This window comes from Lampris incognitus, chromosome 11 (genome assembly GCF_029633865.1).
Source record: "Lampris incognitus isolate fLamInc1 chromosome 11, fLamInc1.hap2, whole genome shotgun sequence".
NCBI lineage: Eukaryota > Metazoa > Chordata > Actinopteri > Lampriformes > Lampridae > Lampris > Lampris incognitus.
In genome coordinates, this window is record NC_079221.1 from 10862240 (window position 1) to 10877541 (window position 15302).

The 15302-nt window shown below is 45.5% G+C and overlaps 1 protein-coding gene across 1 annotated transcript; it reads right to left on the bottom strand.

Moving 5' to 3' along the window:
* Window positions 1–9373: 9373 nt before the first annotated feature.
* On the bottom strand, window positions 9374–13584 carry si:ch211-160b11.4 (proteoglycan 4). Its single transcript, XM_056289869.1, has 5 exons — window positions 12435–13584; window positions 11897–11985; window positions 11613–11753; window positions 10334–10445; window positions 9374–9818 (listed from the first exon to the last, which is right to left on the bottom strand). Exons 1-5 carry the CDS (start codon window positions 13582–13584, stop codon window positions 9751–9753), a joined length of 1560 nt encoding a protein of 519 aa, XP_056145844.1. The 3' UTR covers window positions 9374–9750.
* Between the last annotated feature and the right edge of the window lie 1718 nt (window positions 13585–15302).

The window sequence follows — 15302 nt, forward strand, 5'->3', positions numbered from 1 at the left end:
TCCTCCCGTCTCTTTCTGCCCCGCGACCGCTTTCCCTCCCGTTTATAGAGGCAGCATCAATGTTGACCCACCCCTGAAAGAGGCAGGGGGAGTTGGGGTTACTGGGGTGGGTGGGTGGGTGAATGAGGGGTCACTCAAAGCCACAAATAAACAACAGATGCAGACATCTTGTCAATATACCAAAATTGCAACGAGGGTGTGAGCAGAGATCATAGAGTATTATGAAGGGTATTAGAAGAGGTACAAGTCATATAAGGGAAGTTAATAACATAAAACAAAGACTAATGCAGTGCCTCTAGGACAATTAACGCAAATTCAGCCAATCCCCGTGAACTCTGCGCGACCTTGCAATTTTTTGTCCATAATTTGACCAATCATCGCAGTTTCCCGCGAGTTTCACCAATCACAGCAGTCCCCCGCGCCATACGTCACCAAACCCACTTCCTTGTTTGTGGTCGTGAAGATGCGGACGTGTGCTCCTCGAGCGTCTCGCATTTACCAGCTAAAGTTACTGCCGAAGACCGTGCGAGGCAGTTCCCCGATGGTCTGCAGGAAAGCGGCGGTAAACCGCTCTGCATCACGCCGCGGCGCAACACAAACGAGAATCGTGCATCGACGAGCACGTTTCTACCGCAAAATACGCCCGGAGAATGGCCGGAAGGCGTGGACCACAGACTGGGCACGTCACCGTGACAGACGCTATTGCAAGCGCGCGTAGCAGGAATGAAAGTACCTGCGTTTATTTGTATGAAGTTCGTCAAAATACTCCATTTATATTACCAAGGGAATGACGCTGAACGCGATACTTCTTGTTTCTTTGTGTTACGCTACACTGGTGCCCCCTTCTGGTATAACCTGGCTATTACAGGTTCGAGTTGGCTGTCTCTGTTAGAACCGTTCCTTTCCGTGATGATTGCGGCGAAGACGGTACGTCAAAATATGAGCTCCGCTCGTTTTGTGATATAATGTCATGATATGCTCACACGTTTTATCTAACTGTAAAGTGCTTTGTGAATGTGCGTAGATCACAGTGCATGGAGGTCAGACGGCTGTGAATGTTTATTTCGCTTATTTTTACCGGATGTATTGACGCTAGTTGAAGGCGTTATGAAACGCTAGCTAATGCTAATGCTAGCTAACGAGGCGCGAATGGCCGTCGCGAACCTTCTAAGCAAACTTCTCTTTTATTTTCACACACAGGAGCTGAAGTATTGTGCGTACTGTGACTCGAACTTGACCAGCTGTTGTTTTGATTCATTGCCAGGTATGTTTATTGCGTATTTTCTGCCGTGTAATAAATTGTGTATTTTGTCCGTTGCGTGCTAGCGTGTTAGCTAGCAGCCTGTCCCGCCTTAGTAACGAGGAAACGGCTTCATGTGACGTGGGTTCGTCAGCTACGTGTGTGTCATTCAAACTAAACGATCACATTGGTTAACTAGAGTAGTCCCCCTTTGCGTGGCGATTGCGGGGGAGGCGGAGCTGGAGTACTATTCATGTTGTAATGAACTCGACCAACTGTTGTTTTGATTCATTGCCAGACAATAATAAACGGGACATTTGTCGCCTGAACCCGACGCATCTGCGTGGATGTGGTTTCTGCTTTGGAGTCGTGACCAGAATAGAGAGGTTCCACGCGGAAAGAATCAAGGTGAGTTAGAGGCAATATGCCAGGGTTACCACATTCATGCAAACAGCTTGTTTGCATGAATTTTTGAAACCCTGAGCCTTTTTTGCTAATGTTACTTATAACACTTAGAAACAGTGCGGTTTTATTCTCACTGGAACAAGTTGCCTTCGGCTTTTAATGAATAGAAAAAAAAGTCGCAACTACTTTAGAGATTTTTACTTGCTTCCACAATTCCATTGCACAAAACGGCTGAAAACATCACAACGTGCATTGCATTTTTTTTCTTTTTGGCAAAGCTGCTGTGAAATCAGGCATTTTAGGCTGCAACAACCCCCCCCCCCCAAAAAAAGCTGCAGAATTCTGGAGGGCTTCGCAGCTTTCATCCTCCTGTTCTGTGCTGATTCTCACCTTCCCAAAGACATTGTTGTTTTACCGATGGACACCAGACAGAGGTTTGTTTGTTTGTTTGTTAATTCATTTGTGTGGGAGAAGATCTGTATCTCACGTGCATTTTGCAAACCATGGAGATTAATACTTAAAGCTGCATCAACAGAGATGGGCCAACGCAGCAGAAAGTCTATCCAGTTGGGTTTTCATTCGGAGTGAAGGAGGTTGGGCCGTGTTGGTGTGCTGGTCAGTTGGAGCCCATGGACAAATATAATGCAAACTGTTGTGGTCGGGGTACAGCAGGTTATGGGGAAAAGTAAAGTTATGCCTTAAAAAAAAGAAAACGAGTTGGCTGTCACGAGGGAGGCCCGTGCTGTAAAGCTGACGACTGAGTATGGATGGAGCAGTATTTAATCTGCCGAGTATTTGTTTTAAAGCCTGGCTGCAGGGCTCACCAAAGAACAGGTGGATCTGGGTTCATAGCCTCATTGTATGAATACACATACACACACACACACACAGACACACACACACACACACACGTATAGACACAAACATCAACACATACAGAGAGATACATACTAACAGCTTGATATGGAAACGTTGGGATAAAGTACACACACACACACACACACACACACAAAGAGACAGATGCCCATACATACATGTGTACACAAATGCACACACGCAGGCATACACACTCACACACACACACACACACACATAAATACACACACAAACACAGATAGGCATATGCGAGTGCACACACATACATACTCATGCGCTCCCTCTTTCTCTCTCACACACACACACACACACACATTTAAAGATAAAAGGAAAGATAACAAATTAATATAAAAACACTGGGATAGGAACACACACACACGCACACACATTTACACAGAAGCAAGCAAATAACTGGCTGGACTCCACGAAGCTAAAAAATGACTGGAAGAGGCAGCGAGCAGCAGCACTGAGTCACTCCCATCAAAACAGCAGCTCTAATAACCTCATAACTCAGGTCAAAGTATTAGGGGATTTCCAGAGCAACGCAACAGGAGAGGCCTTCTTAATTCACTTCTCAATCCCTTAATGATTGAAACACACAGCACAGATGGTGTCATTTTTACTAATAATCTCATTTAGTGAATCTCCTGTGTATATTGCTTGGCAGGCCATCAGTTTTAATATCCAACACTAATACATCCATACAGGGACTCAGACTGGAGCGAAGGATCACGTTAAGTCCTCCATCTAAAAATATGATTCCATAATGTGGTCACATCTGTTCACAGTCACACTGTTGTAGATATCAATCCAGTAATACGGTGGAGGTAGATCTCACCATGACCATGTTACCACCATGATCTCTTAAATCCGACTAAGGTCATGTTTCCTGGTACTACAACAATGACGGTCCCTTTGGAATGGTTCCTTTGTATCCATGTTAAAGGCTGGTGTTCACACCCACTTTTGAGTGTGAGCATTGGCCTTGTATGCAAAACGCAGTGTGTTGAATTGACTGTACTACAGGACTGACTTTATCTTTCAAATTTATTACGTAAAATGAGTGAAGAATGTGTGGTATGGTTTGTGTGTTTTTTTATATAGTTTGGTATGGTTTGTGTGTGTGTTCTTTGTGGATTGTCACCTTGTTGTGAAGAAACTTGCATGATCCTGAGGTCCCAAGAGTAATGCTGTCTGGAGCTATGCTCCTGGTAGGGTCACCCATGGTGGTAAGATCAAGGGGGAGGTCCCTGACAAAGAGTAATCCAACCAAGACCTCAACGGTGGAACAGGCGGAGGATGATGGCTGACTTGAGGGAGGCATTGTAACGGCTGGGAAGGTGGATGAAGTTCTGCAGCAGAAATGGGCCCCCAGTTGTCTTCAACTCCATGCCACTGGATCCTGACCCAAATCTGTCAAGGACCATGTGATGTCTGTCTGTGCACCAGTTTCCCTATGTTAAACAAAGTAATGCACAGGTATCCTCCATAAAGGGAATTCACCCTATCATCCCGGATTGCGTTCTAAGAAGACCAGCAAGTGTCGACGGGGGTGAGATCTGGAAGTCCCCTGTCATGAGCTTGCACATCAGGCGGTGGGTGCTAGATTCAGTCGCTGGGCTCTTGCAACGAGGTAGAAAGAGACCTTCAGTAGCTGCACCTACGACTGAGCAGCCCTCTTTAGGATCCACTCTACTCACGCCACCTGGGGAAGGGACTAGAAAAGGTGCCCTAAAAATAGCCTACCTTGGGGCATCCGGGTAGTGTAGTGGTATATTCCGTTGCCTACCAACATGGGGTTTGCCGATTTGAATCCATGTGTTGCCTCTGGCTTGGTTGGGCATCCCTACAGACACAATTGGCCATGTCTGCGGGTGGGAAGCCGGATGTTGGTATGTGCCTAGGTGGCTGCACTAGCGCTTCCTCAGGTTGGTTGAGGCGCCTGTTTGGGGGGGAGGGGGAACTAAGGGGACTAGCATGATCCTCCCACGCACTGCGTCCCCCTGGCGAAATGCCTGTCAGCTGAAAAGTAGCAGCTGGTGGCTCCACATGTATCGGAGGAAGCATGTGGTAGTCTGCAGCCCTCCCCGGATCGGCAGAAGGGATGGAGCAGTGACCCGATGGCTCAGAAAATAGGGTAAAACTGGCCAAGTACAATTGGGGAGAAAAGGAGGGGGAAAATAGCCTGCTTCAAATCTCCTGATTGGATTACCACGTCCAGAGGGATCACCACATGTGGTCAGAAACACAGAAACATGAACTTTGGAGCTGGGACTGTGCACACACTGATAGCTGTTGCAACCAGTGACAGACTGGAGAGGAGAACTGTGATCATCACTAGAGAACCAAAGAGATGCCGGATTGACATAGCTGCCCTTTCTGAAACTCAACTGGCAGACAAAGGACAACTCAAGGAGGAGAAAGGTGGCTAGCTACACTTTCTTCTGGAGAGGAAAAGCTGCTGATGAGCCCAGGATCCATGGTGTTGGATTTGCCATCAGGAACCAGATCATCAGCCACCTGTCTGTACTTCCTGTGGGGATCAGTGAGTGTCTCATGACCATCCATCTGGTGCTTGCCAACAACCAGATGGCAATAGCTGTGAGTGCCTATGCCACTACTTTAGACTCTGAAGAGGAAGTAAAATAGACCTTCTACACCTGCTTAGACGCGACACTGCCAAGAATCCCCAAGGAGGATAAGATTATTCTCATAGAAGACTTCAACGCCAGAGTCGGTCGGCATCAACACCTCTGGAAGGGCACTATAGGAAAGGAAGGCATCAACTCCAATGGAGTTCTGCTTCTTAACAGATGTGCTCAGTATGACCTCACCATCACTAACACTCTGTTTCACCAGAAAAATAAATTTAAGACATCTTGGAGACACCCACGCTCCAAGCAGTGGCACTCCTTGACTATGTCATTGAACAAACCAGGGACTGCCATGACGTGAACATCGTGAGGGCCATGATCAATGCAGATGACTGCTGGACAGATCATCACCTCATCCGCTCCATGATGTCCAAACTCAAGAGGAAGGTTCAAAAGAAACAGATCTGGCCAAGACTGAACCTTGAAAACCTGAATGAAACTGCCACCCAGCAGCGACTTCAGACCTGTATTGGGGAAACCCTCCAAAAGGAATATTCTGATGACATTGAGAAGCACTGGAGCCTGCTCAAATCCACCATCCTCAACACCTGCAAAAGCACCCTTGGGTACAAGTCCAGAAAATACAAGGACTAGTTTGATGAGAATGACAGAGATAGAACAGCTCATCATCAAGAAAAGAAAAACCTTGCGTGCCTGGCAAGATGATGTGACCTGCAAGGCTAAAAGAGTGTGGCTCACTCCAGAGCCAAGGCTGACGTCCAGAGACAGGTGAGGGAGCTGAAGAACTCTTGTGGGACAGAAAAGGCTCTGAAAATCCAACGACTGGCACACTCGGGTGACACCAGAGGCTTTTTCAATGCTACTAAAGCTGTCTATGGTCCAAGCAACCATGGCTTAAACCCTCTGCGCTCAAAGGACGGACAGGAGCTGCTGAAGGACAACGAGTCCATTAACACCTGATGGAAGGAGCACTTCCAGGAACTCCTCAACCGCAACAGCGCAGCTGAACTAGACACTGCCAGCCACATTCCCCAGAGTCCCATCAGAGAAGACATGGGGGAACCTTCCACCATGACAGAGGTTCAAGATGCTATCAGGAGCCTTAAGAACAGCAAGGCCGCCGGTCCAGATGGGATCCCAGCTGAGATCTTAAAGAGAGGTGGACCAGAGCTCCTGTACCACATCCATGCCCTTTTCCTCAAGGTCTGGGGAAGAAGAAGACCTTCTCTCGGACCTCAGGGATGCTCTAATAGTGGCCATATTCAAGAAAGGGTACAAGGCAGAATGTGGAAACTACAGGGGCATCTCACTCCTGTCAACAACAGGCAAAGTCCTTGCTTGCATCCTCACAAACCGACTGCTACCACTGGTTGAGAAAGTATTCCCAGAATCTCAGTGTGGCTTCTGCCCATCCAGAGGTACAGCAGACATGCTATTTACAGCACGCTAACTCCAGGAAAAATGCTGTGAACAAAGACAGCCTTTGTACATGGCTTTCATTGACCTGACAAAGGCATTTGTCTCGGTAGACTGCCAGGCTCTTTGGAGCATACTATCAAGATATGGCTGCCCTGACAAATACATCAGAACATTGAGGCTTGTACATGACGGTATGTCAGTCACAGTGCTCAGCAACGGCAGGAAACGGGTCGAACAGGAATGCATCATCGCACCCACCCTGTTTGCCATCTTTATTGCTGCCATACTCCACTTCATTGGCGAAGAGCTAGTACGGGGGATCCCAATCCTATCCGGAACTGACGCCAGGCTCTTCAACCTTAATAGGTTCAAGGCTAAGAGCAAAGTCTGCAACACCACCATCATGGAGCTTCAGTATGCAGATGACAATGTCATCGCAGCGTACTCTGCAGAAGACCTCAGGACATTCTGAATTCCTTTGCCAAGGCATAAAGAGCCCTGGGTCTAGAATTAAACATCAAGAAGACCCAGGTCCTATATCAGCCTCCAGCCATCTACCCAGCCCACCATAAAAGTGGACGACAAAATTCTTGAAAATGGTGCCCACTTCCCCTACCTCGGCACCCTTCTCTCCTCAAAAGCTGACATTGACTCTGAGGTCAATCATCGCCTGAGTTGTGCCAGTGGCACTTATGCCAGATGCAGGAAAAGAGTCTTTTGAAGACCGAGACCTAAAGGCCCAAACAAAACTCATGGTCTCCAGAGGTGTTGTTCTCCCCACCCTGCTGTATGGAGCAGAGTCACGGTCCACCTACAGCAGGCACCCGAGAGCCTTGGAACAATACCACCAAAGGTCCTTACGGAAGATCCTGAGGATCAGCTGGAAGGACAGACACCAACATCAGTGTTCTGGAAGAAGCCAACATGACTAGCATCACCACCACAATAATGCAGCACCAATTCCGATGGACAGGCCATGTCGTCCACATGTCCAACACACGTCTCCCCAAACACATCTTGTACTCCCAGTTGAAGGAAGGTCAGCGAGCTCCTGGTGGGCAAAAGAAAGGTTTCAAGGGCAATATCGAGACCAGTCTGAAGAAATTCAACACCACATTGAGCAACTGGGAACACACTGCACTGGATAGGCACTCCTGGAAGAAATTCATGCAGGAAGGAGCTGCACGTCATGAAATGGAACTCCACTGTGCTGCAGAGAAAAAGTGACAGCACCGCAAGGAGAGAGAGAGAAAAAGGCTCAACCACCACCACCACCACCAGTTTCCCCTGCCCACACTGCACCAAAGTATGACGATCACGGATCGGCCTCTACAGCCATCTGAAGACCCACAAGTAGACAACCCAACGGAGAGGACGGTCATACTCGCTTTGAGTGACTGCCGATGATGATGATAGATTTCCATCCCAATGTTTCCATATCAAGCTGTTAGTTTTTATCTCTCTGTATATGTTGATGTTTGTCTGTACGTTTGTGTGTGTGTGTGTGTGTACATGTATATGTGCAACAATTAGCAATTGAAATAGATGGCTAAAGAGCTGTTTGTCATGACCTGAGGGTTGTTAATCCTCAACTCCATCTTGGGCGGTCATTAAAAGTGTGTGTGTGTGTGTGTGTGCGTGTGTGCCTGCCCATTTGCCTATCTATTGTTTTGTGTGTGTGTGTGTGTGTGTGTGTGTGTGTGAGTGAGTGAGTGAGGGTGCAACAATTAGCAGTTGAAATAGATGGCTACAGGGCTGCTAGTCATCACCTGAGAGTTGTTAATCCTCAACTCCATCTCGAGCGGTCATTAAAAGGCTGTGAGTGAGTGTGTGTGGGTGTGTGTGTGTGCATATGTGCGTGAGTGGAAAATGACTCATACTCACACAGAGCAGCATGTGAGTGCCTGTAAAGCTTTAACATTAGCTGCATGCTATGAGGTGTGTGAATGCGACTGTTAATGGACGTCAGTCTCCCATTGAAACTTGCTTATAAGGTGAAGAAAAGAGCTGCTTTTGAAGCCACATTCAACACAGGACCAATCAAACACACACACACGCCAACCCTGGTTCTACCTTTTTTTTTTCTCCCCAATTGTACCTGGCCAATTACCCGAGTCTTCTGAGCCGTCCCGGTCTCTGCTCCACCTCCTTTGCCAATCCAGGGAGGGCTGCAGACAAACACATGCCTCCTCCGATACACGTGGAGTCGCCAGCTGCTTCTTTTCACCTGACAGTGAGGAGTTGCACCAGGGGGACGTAGCACGTGGGAAGATCACGCTATTCTCCCCAGTTCTTCTTCCCCACTGAACAGGTGCCCCAACTGACCAGAGGTGGTGCTAGTGCGGCGACCAGGACACATAGCCACATCCGGCTTTCCACCCACAGACACGGTCAATTGTATCTGTAGGGACACCTGACCAAGCTGGAGGTAACACGGGGATTTGATCCAGCGATCCCCGTGTTGGTAGGCAACGGAATAGACTGCCACGCTGCCCGGACGCCAACCCTGGTTCCACCTTAACCCATGTCAAATATAAAATGTGGGCATGAGAGATGGTTGGCATGAGAACAGATCTCTGTTGGACTGATCCTGCAGAAAAGACCAGAATGACAGGAATCCACGGCTGGACGCGGGTCGGGTGGCGTAAGTGGACGCTGACGGGGGGCCGGGGATGGGACAACAGACCCACGGCTGGGTCCTGTGCAGCGATAAACACTCCACACCTAAAGCCCATCACAGCTTTATGCTCCCAGATCAAAGTGAGATCAAAGTGAAAGACTAAAATAACAAATGATGACAATAACACCAGACCCAGCAACAAAATATAAAACGGTTGTTTTATTGTATCCAAAGCCACATCTCTGAACAAGTATGTGTGAAAAAGGAAAAAGAAAACCCAAAAAAACCCCTCATATTCTATTTGACACTAAGGACAACAGTTCTGATAGTCAACAGGCTTGTGTTGCAAGACATTATGTGGGTATAAGTAGGACAGCTAGACCGTAGTCCTCATTAATATTCAGTCCACAGTGTGAAGTCCACCAGTTTTTAGTAAACCTGAATTTCTAAATCGTTGTGCAGTTAAATGAACCTCAGAAGAAAACAAATCAAACTTAAAATGAAAAGAGTGAAGAAAACACCATACAGATTTGCTGTTGAATTAGAATGAGGTCTCTGTTGACCGACTCTGCTTTCTAGCCAGAGTAGGAACATATGAACGCTCGCAGGTCCCAGCATGGCATGTCGTTGAATTTTCCGTTTCCTGGAAGACAAATGAAAGATTAGAAATCCAGCAGAACAATGACACTGTTGAATGATCATGTACAGTGTGTGTGTCTGTGTGTGTGTCTGTGCCTGTGTGCCTGTGTATGTGTCTGTGTGCTTGTGTGGTGTGTGTGTGTGTTTCTGTGTGTGTGCTTGTGTGGTGTCTGTGTGTGTGCTTGTGTGGTGTGTGTGTGTGCTTGTGTGGTGTGTGTGTTTCTGTGTGTGTGCTTGTGTGGTATGTGTGTGTTTGTGTGGTGTGTGTTTCTGTGTGTGTGCATGTGTGTGTGCATGTGTGTGTGTGTGTGTGTGCTGACATCAACCCTAATTCTAACATGAATGTGATTGGCTAACTGATACGACAGGTCAGGACAGGTACACTTCATATCAAATGTTGATCTGAGAACATCTCAAGTGAAGAAACAAGGAGAACAATACACACACACACACACACCCACACATCTTATCTGTGTGAGAGATTTTAATAGCATGCTATGAATTGTAGGTCTGCCATACCGACGGCCAGCAGCTCCACACAGTCCTCCACACCGGCCGTGTTGTTGGGTTCGCCTGCCAGCCAGTCGGCATAACTCCAGTGAGCTCCGTCCAGCCAGATGAAGCGACTGGTCTGGTAGGTAATGGAGATGAACGGAGGTGACTCATTGTAAAAGTGCCCACAGCAGAGTAGTCAGATTCAAGGTTAATAATACAATGCAGTGTTATTCTGTGATTTACTATATAAATGACGGTAACGCTACAATCCCGAGGATCTGTGTGCTGGCCCGCCCCTGTGGTGACGCTTGTATTTGCACTGGTGATGTAAAAGTACAAATCCCATAGATCCTTTCAGAATGAGTGACTTTTCTATTAATATTGCACTATCTGTTGGTCAAGGTCCTCTAAACGTTTGTTCAGCCGCATTTACTGAATTAGTCAAACCAACTTTGTTTCTTTTCAAACTTTTCGCTGATTCTTCTTTCCTGTTCTTTTTCTGAGAGGGTCCTAGCCAACCATACCCAGACAGCATTCGGATGTGGGCCACTTCAGCCAATGATGTGGCACTGATGGCCTTCTTCCGGCCCAAGTGGCCCACATGTATAATAGCAAATATGGCCCAAATATGCCAAATCAAATGTGGGCCCTTTTTGGCAAAGATGCAGTGCTCTCGGCAACATGTGATCTGGATGTGACCCTGAAGTGGCCCGTGTGGTAAATGGTGAATATGGCCCAAATATCACAAAACAGATATGGGCCACCTTTGGCAAATATGTGGCACATGCAGCATTGCTATGGCTTGGTTCTGGCCCAGATCTGGCAAACAGGAGCGGACCACCCCACATGCCATCATTCCACGCGGTATATGGGCCAGATGAAAGTGTCGGGTGCGGGAAGGGTCTGGGCCACGGCAATTTTGCTATCTGGGTAGCCATTAAAATGTGCAAAAGCGCTGCTGATTTTGAGATTTGTGGATTAGCTTTTATCTTAAAAACGCCAGCCATCGAAAATATACCCAGTTTCCCCTCGGGGATGAATAGAGTATTTCTGATATAAAGAGAAAGCATTTGTTCGCAGGTTAATCTTCAGGATTAGAGTCTCAAGTTGATTTCAAAGCACTTTAAACTGCCTTTTCTATTTGTGCACTGGATTTTTCTGCTTGCAGCTGCTTTAATTTGTTCCTCGGCAACGTAAAGCTGTATGTTGTATATGAAACAGGCCATATGCATAAAGCTTATTATTATTACTGTTATTGTTGAATCTACGTCATGAACCCCCCCCCCCACACACACACACACACCTGTAGGTAGCGTAGTCCTCCAACCCATGTGCGTGTGTATGCTCCGTTCTGCTGCAGCATCATGTTCATCACCTGTCTGTGGATGTTCCGACTAGTGATGGAGGCCAAGTGACCATTTGGGAAATTGCCCTGGCAGAAAAACTGTAGAGGAAATACATCAGGTTTAATTATGCCTGTTATAATCAGTCTCTCCTTTCATTAGCTTTTAAAAATAACTGACGGTGGGTAACTGGGAAATCTAGTAATTAACCCTGGGAATCTAGGAAAACTTGAAAATAAATCACCTCAGCGTCTTGAGCCTTCTTTGGTCCTCTGAAGAACTGGTAACACTTCCCCTCCAGGATCACACCCGGGCAATAGTTCCACCTTGTGGCTATATAACGACATTACAACATTTCATTTTATTGCATGTGCCTGAGTGCCATGTTTTTGAATAATATTAATATACATATTCCATTCAGATGAAAAAAATACACAAATAAGTAGATATTTATTTCAAATGATTTACATGTTTTCTCTGTGCTTAATTCATTTGTTATACTTAAAGGAGCGAGCAGTAAAATTTTTACTTTTATCATAGAAAACCACGACCATCATGTGTCGAGGGTGTTGGGAAAACTTATCGGTCTATACCTACATTCCTTTTTTAAACCATTAAGTGGTACACAGGGTCCCCATGCTTACATGCAAATAATCAGTATAAAAAAACCCTGCAGATGTTCAATAGCCCAACAGATATGAACACACACACACACACACACACACACACACACACACACACACACACACACACAGATTGTCATCTTTCATCCATGCCCTTACCTTTGTTTTCTTTCTTTGGACTGAGTTCCTTCTCAGCTGCCATGTGTCTTTCCTGCTCTTCTACCACAGTCCCCGTCTTTCTGATTGGTTCCTCAATGAGCTGTGCACCTCCACCTAGGAAAGGCTCCCCTTCCATTCCTGCAATGTCATTGATAGAGTCCATTTTCCCCATTGTGTAAGAGTCCTGCTCTAATTCGGACACCATGAAGGGTTCTCCTCCTGGGAAGTAGTTCTCCTCCGCAATTATGTTCTGTTCTACCATGGCATCCAGCTCCGGCCTATCCTCCATCACACGAATATCTGACGCAGTGGGGTCATCTGCAAAGGTCATCTCCTTCACCTCAGGCTCCAGTTCCATGATCACATCTTCAGCCATGATGGACTCGGTCCCGTCCATGGGCTCCTTCTCGCTAGACCTTGGTTCCAGGTTCATCAGTGTCTCCTCCTGTGACTGACCTAGAAATTCGGTCTTTAAAGCCTCTTCCTGCGCGAAGAGTTCATCGTCACTCAATTCCTCCAGGGGCTCTAGCTCCATGATTGGCTCTTCTTCCGCAGTGGATTCCCCCCCTGTCACAAGATTCTTTTCCTCCGATGGAAATTCTGGGCTGATCTCTATATCCTGGTGTGCCTCCATGTTGACCTCTGGTTCCACCTTAGCCTCTGGTTCTGGTTCCACCTTAACCTCTGGTTCTACCTTAACTTCTGTTTCTGGTTCCGCCTTAACTTTTGGTTCCCCCTTGACCTCTGGTTCGATCTTGTTTTCTGGCTTTGGTTCCACCTTAACTTTTGGTTCTATTTCCACCTTAGCCTCTGTTTCTGTTGCCACCTTAACTTCTGGTTCTGATTCCACCTTAACCTCTGGTTCAGGTTCCACCTTAACCTCTGGTTCGACCTTAACTTCTGGTTCTGGTTCCACCTTATACTTTGGTTCTATCTTGTTTTCTGGTTTCGGTTCCACCTTAACTTCTGGTACTGATTCCACCTTAACCTCTGGTTCTGGTTCCACCTTAACTTCTGGTTCTATCTTGTTTTCTGGTTTGAGTTCTACCTTAACTTCTGGTTCTGGTTTTACATCAATCCTTGGTTCCACCTTAAGCTCTGTCTGTGTTTGTACTTCTGGCCATAAATCTGGATTCTGAACGGTCGGCATTCCCAGAGCCACTGACACATTCAAGACAAATACAGCTTCAGTGTCTGATAGTTATCATATAGAAAGGTAATGAGATCATGATAGCAAAGAGGTTTACTATGGGGCCTGATATGAGATTTGACCTGACATTTTTTTTTTTGCATTGATAGACAGTAATAAACAGGATTTTGAGGGTAGATACCTTTTTGTCTCTTTAGATTTCTATGATCAACAGTGTCACTTTAGTCACCGCAGCTACACAATGTAGTGTAGGGAAATGATGACAAACATTTGATAAAAACATTTGAATTTTAATGAGACGATACTCAGTCACGATATAATAATACAATGTCCTGCAAAGGCAAAGATAGAAAGTGTGTTGCGTGTAAAATTAATGGATCCGCGGGGTAAACATGACTGTAAATGGAAATCGATACTTTCAGAAAACACCTTTGAAACTGAAATGTGAAGTAAAATCCATTACCTGCAAGGCTCAGTGAGAGTAATAGTAATTTCTTCATTTTGATCTGGATGCAAATTAAAAACATAAAATGTTACAATGCAAAGAAACACAACAGCACTTCCCATACAGGTCAGTCATTCATAGTGGTTATACTTTGAATTACTGGCCATTCATTGAGCAGACATAATCAAGGAACATACGAGTATCAATAGATGTAATTCAACCTGGATAGGTAGTAAATACTGAGTAATGTATGAGTAAAAAAAAACAGAAAAGTAGCTATATGAGTAATAATATAATATGAGTAAAATAGGGTCTTTTTTTCTCCAGTTTGTCTCCTTGTCATTATGATGTCATGTTAAATATAATATACATCAAACACTGTACGGGATAACTATATAAATGACACTCTACCAAACAAGTATATTTAATCCTTTTTGTCAAAGGAATAAATAGTAATTATCTGTTAATGGTGAATAGTGAATGTGGTGTTGCCAAGGTAACCATAGTAAAGATGGCACCACACTCAATATTCACCTTACATTCAAGTTATTATTATCTACTTATTAACTAATAACAAACTACTATAATAAATAATATACTATAATATGTAATACTGTAATATATAGTTAATTATGATAATATTAACATTAATATTATACAGTAATATTATAATAATTCATATATAATAATATTAGTAGGTCAGGAGAATCGGCCATATTAAATTGTCCCTAGGTGTGAATGTGTGTGTGTGTGATGGCCTGGCAGCCTGTCCAGGGTGTCTCCCCGCCTGCCACCCAATGACTGCTGGGATAGGCTCCAGCATCCCTGCGACCCTGAGAGCAAGATAAGCAGTTCGGATGGATGGATAATATATATTTGAATATATTTTAGCGAATTCAGGGGGCAGCCGGGAATCCACTGCAGAATCTAGCCAAGGGCTAACAAGTCTAGTCATCCCCGGTCATTACAATATATATAATATATATGTTATAATATATGATACTATAATAAAATACTCTCTATTAACTATCCCTGCGAGGCTGCGACACAATGAATTCAAAATACTTTTGTCCCAATGTTTCAGATTTCTTCTTTCAGCTTTTTCCCTGTTTTTCAGGGGTCGCCACAGCAGATTTTACAGTTTCCATCAGGACCCTGTGAGGGCACAGTACCAATGCTGACCGTTGTTCGATCTGGTATGGTCTTGTCAATCTGCATATTGATTTGGCAAAATTTTACGTCGGATGCCCTTCCTGACACAACCACTAACCCT

Bases quoted from the DNA above. Each gene is read 5' to 3' on its own strand.
- si:ch211-160b11.4 (XM_056289869.1), bottom strand. From the start codon at position 13,584: ATGCCGACCGTTCAGAATCCAGATTTATGGCCAGAAGTACAAACACAG. The intron at 11,986-12,434 runs GTAAGGGCATGG...GTCGTTATATAG, and splicing joins TCCAAAGAAAGAAAACAAAG to CCACAAGGTGGAACTATTGC. The intron at 10,446-11,612 runs GTGTGTGTGTGT...ATTACCTACCAG, and splicing joins GAGGACTACGCTACCTACAG to ACCAGTCGCTTCATCTGGCT.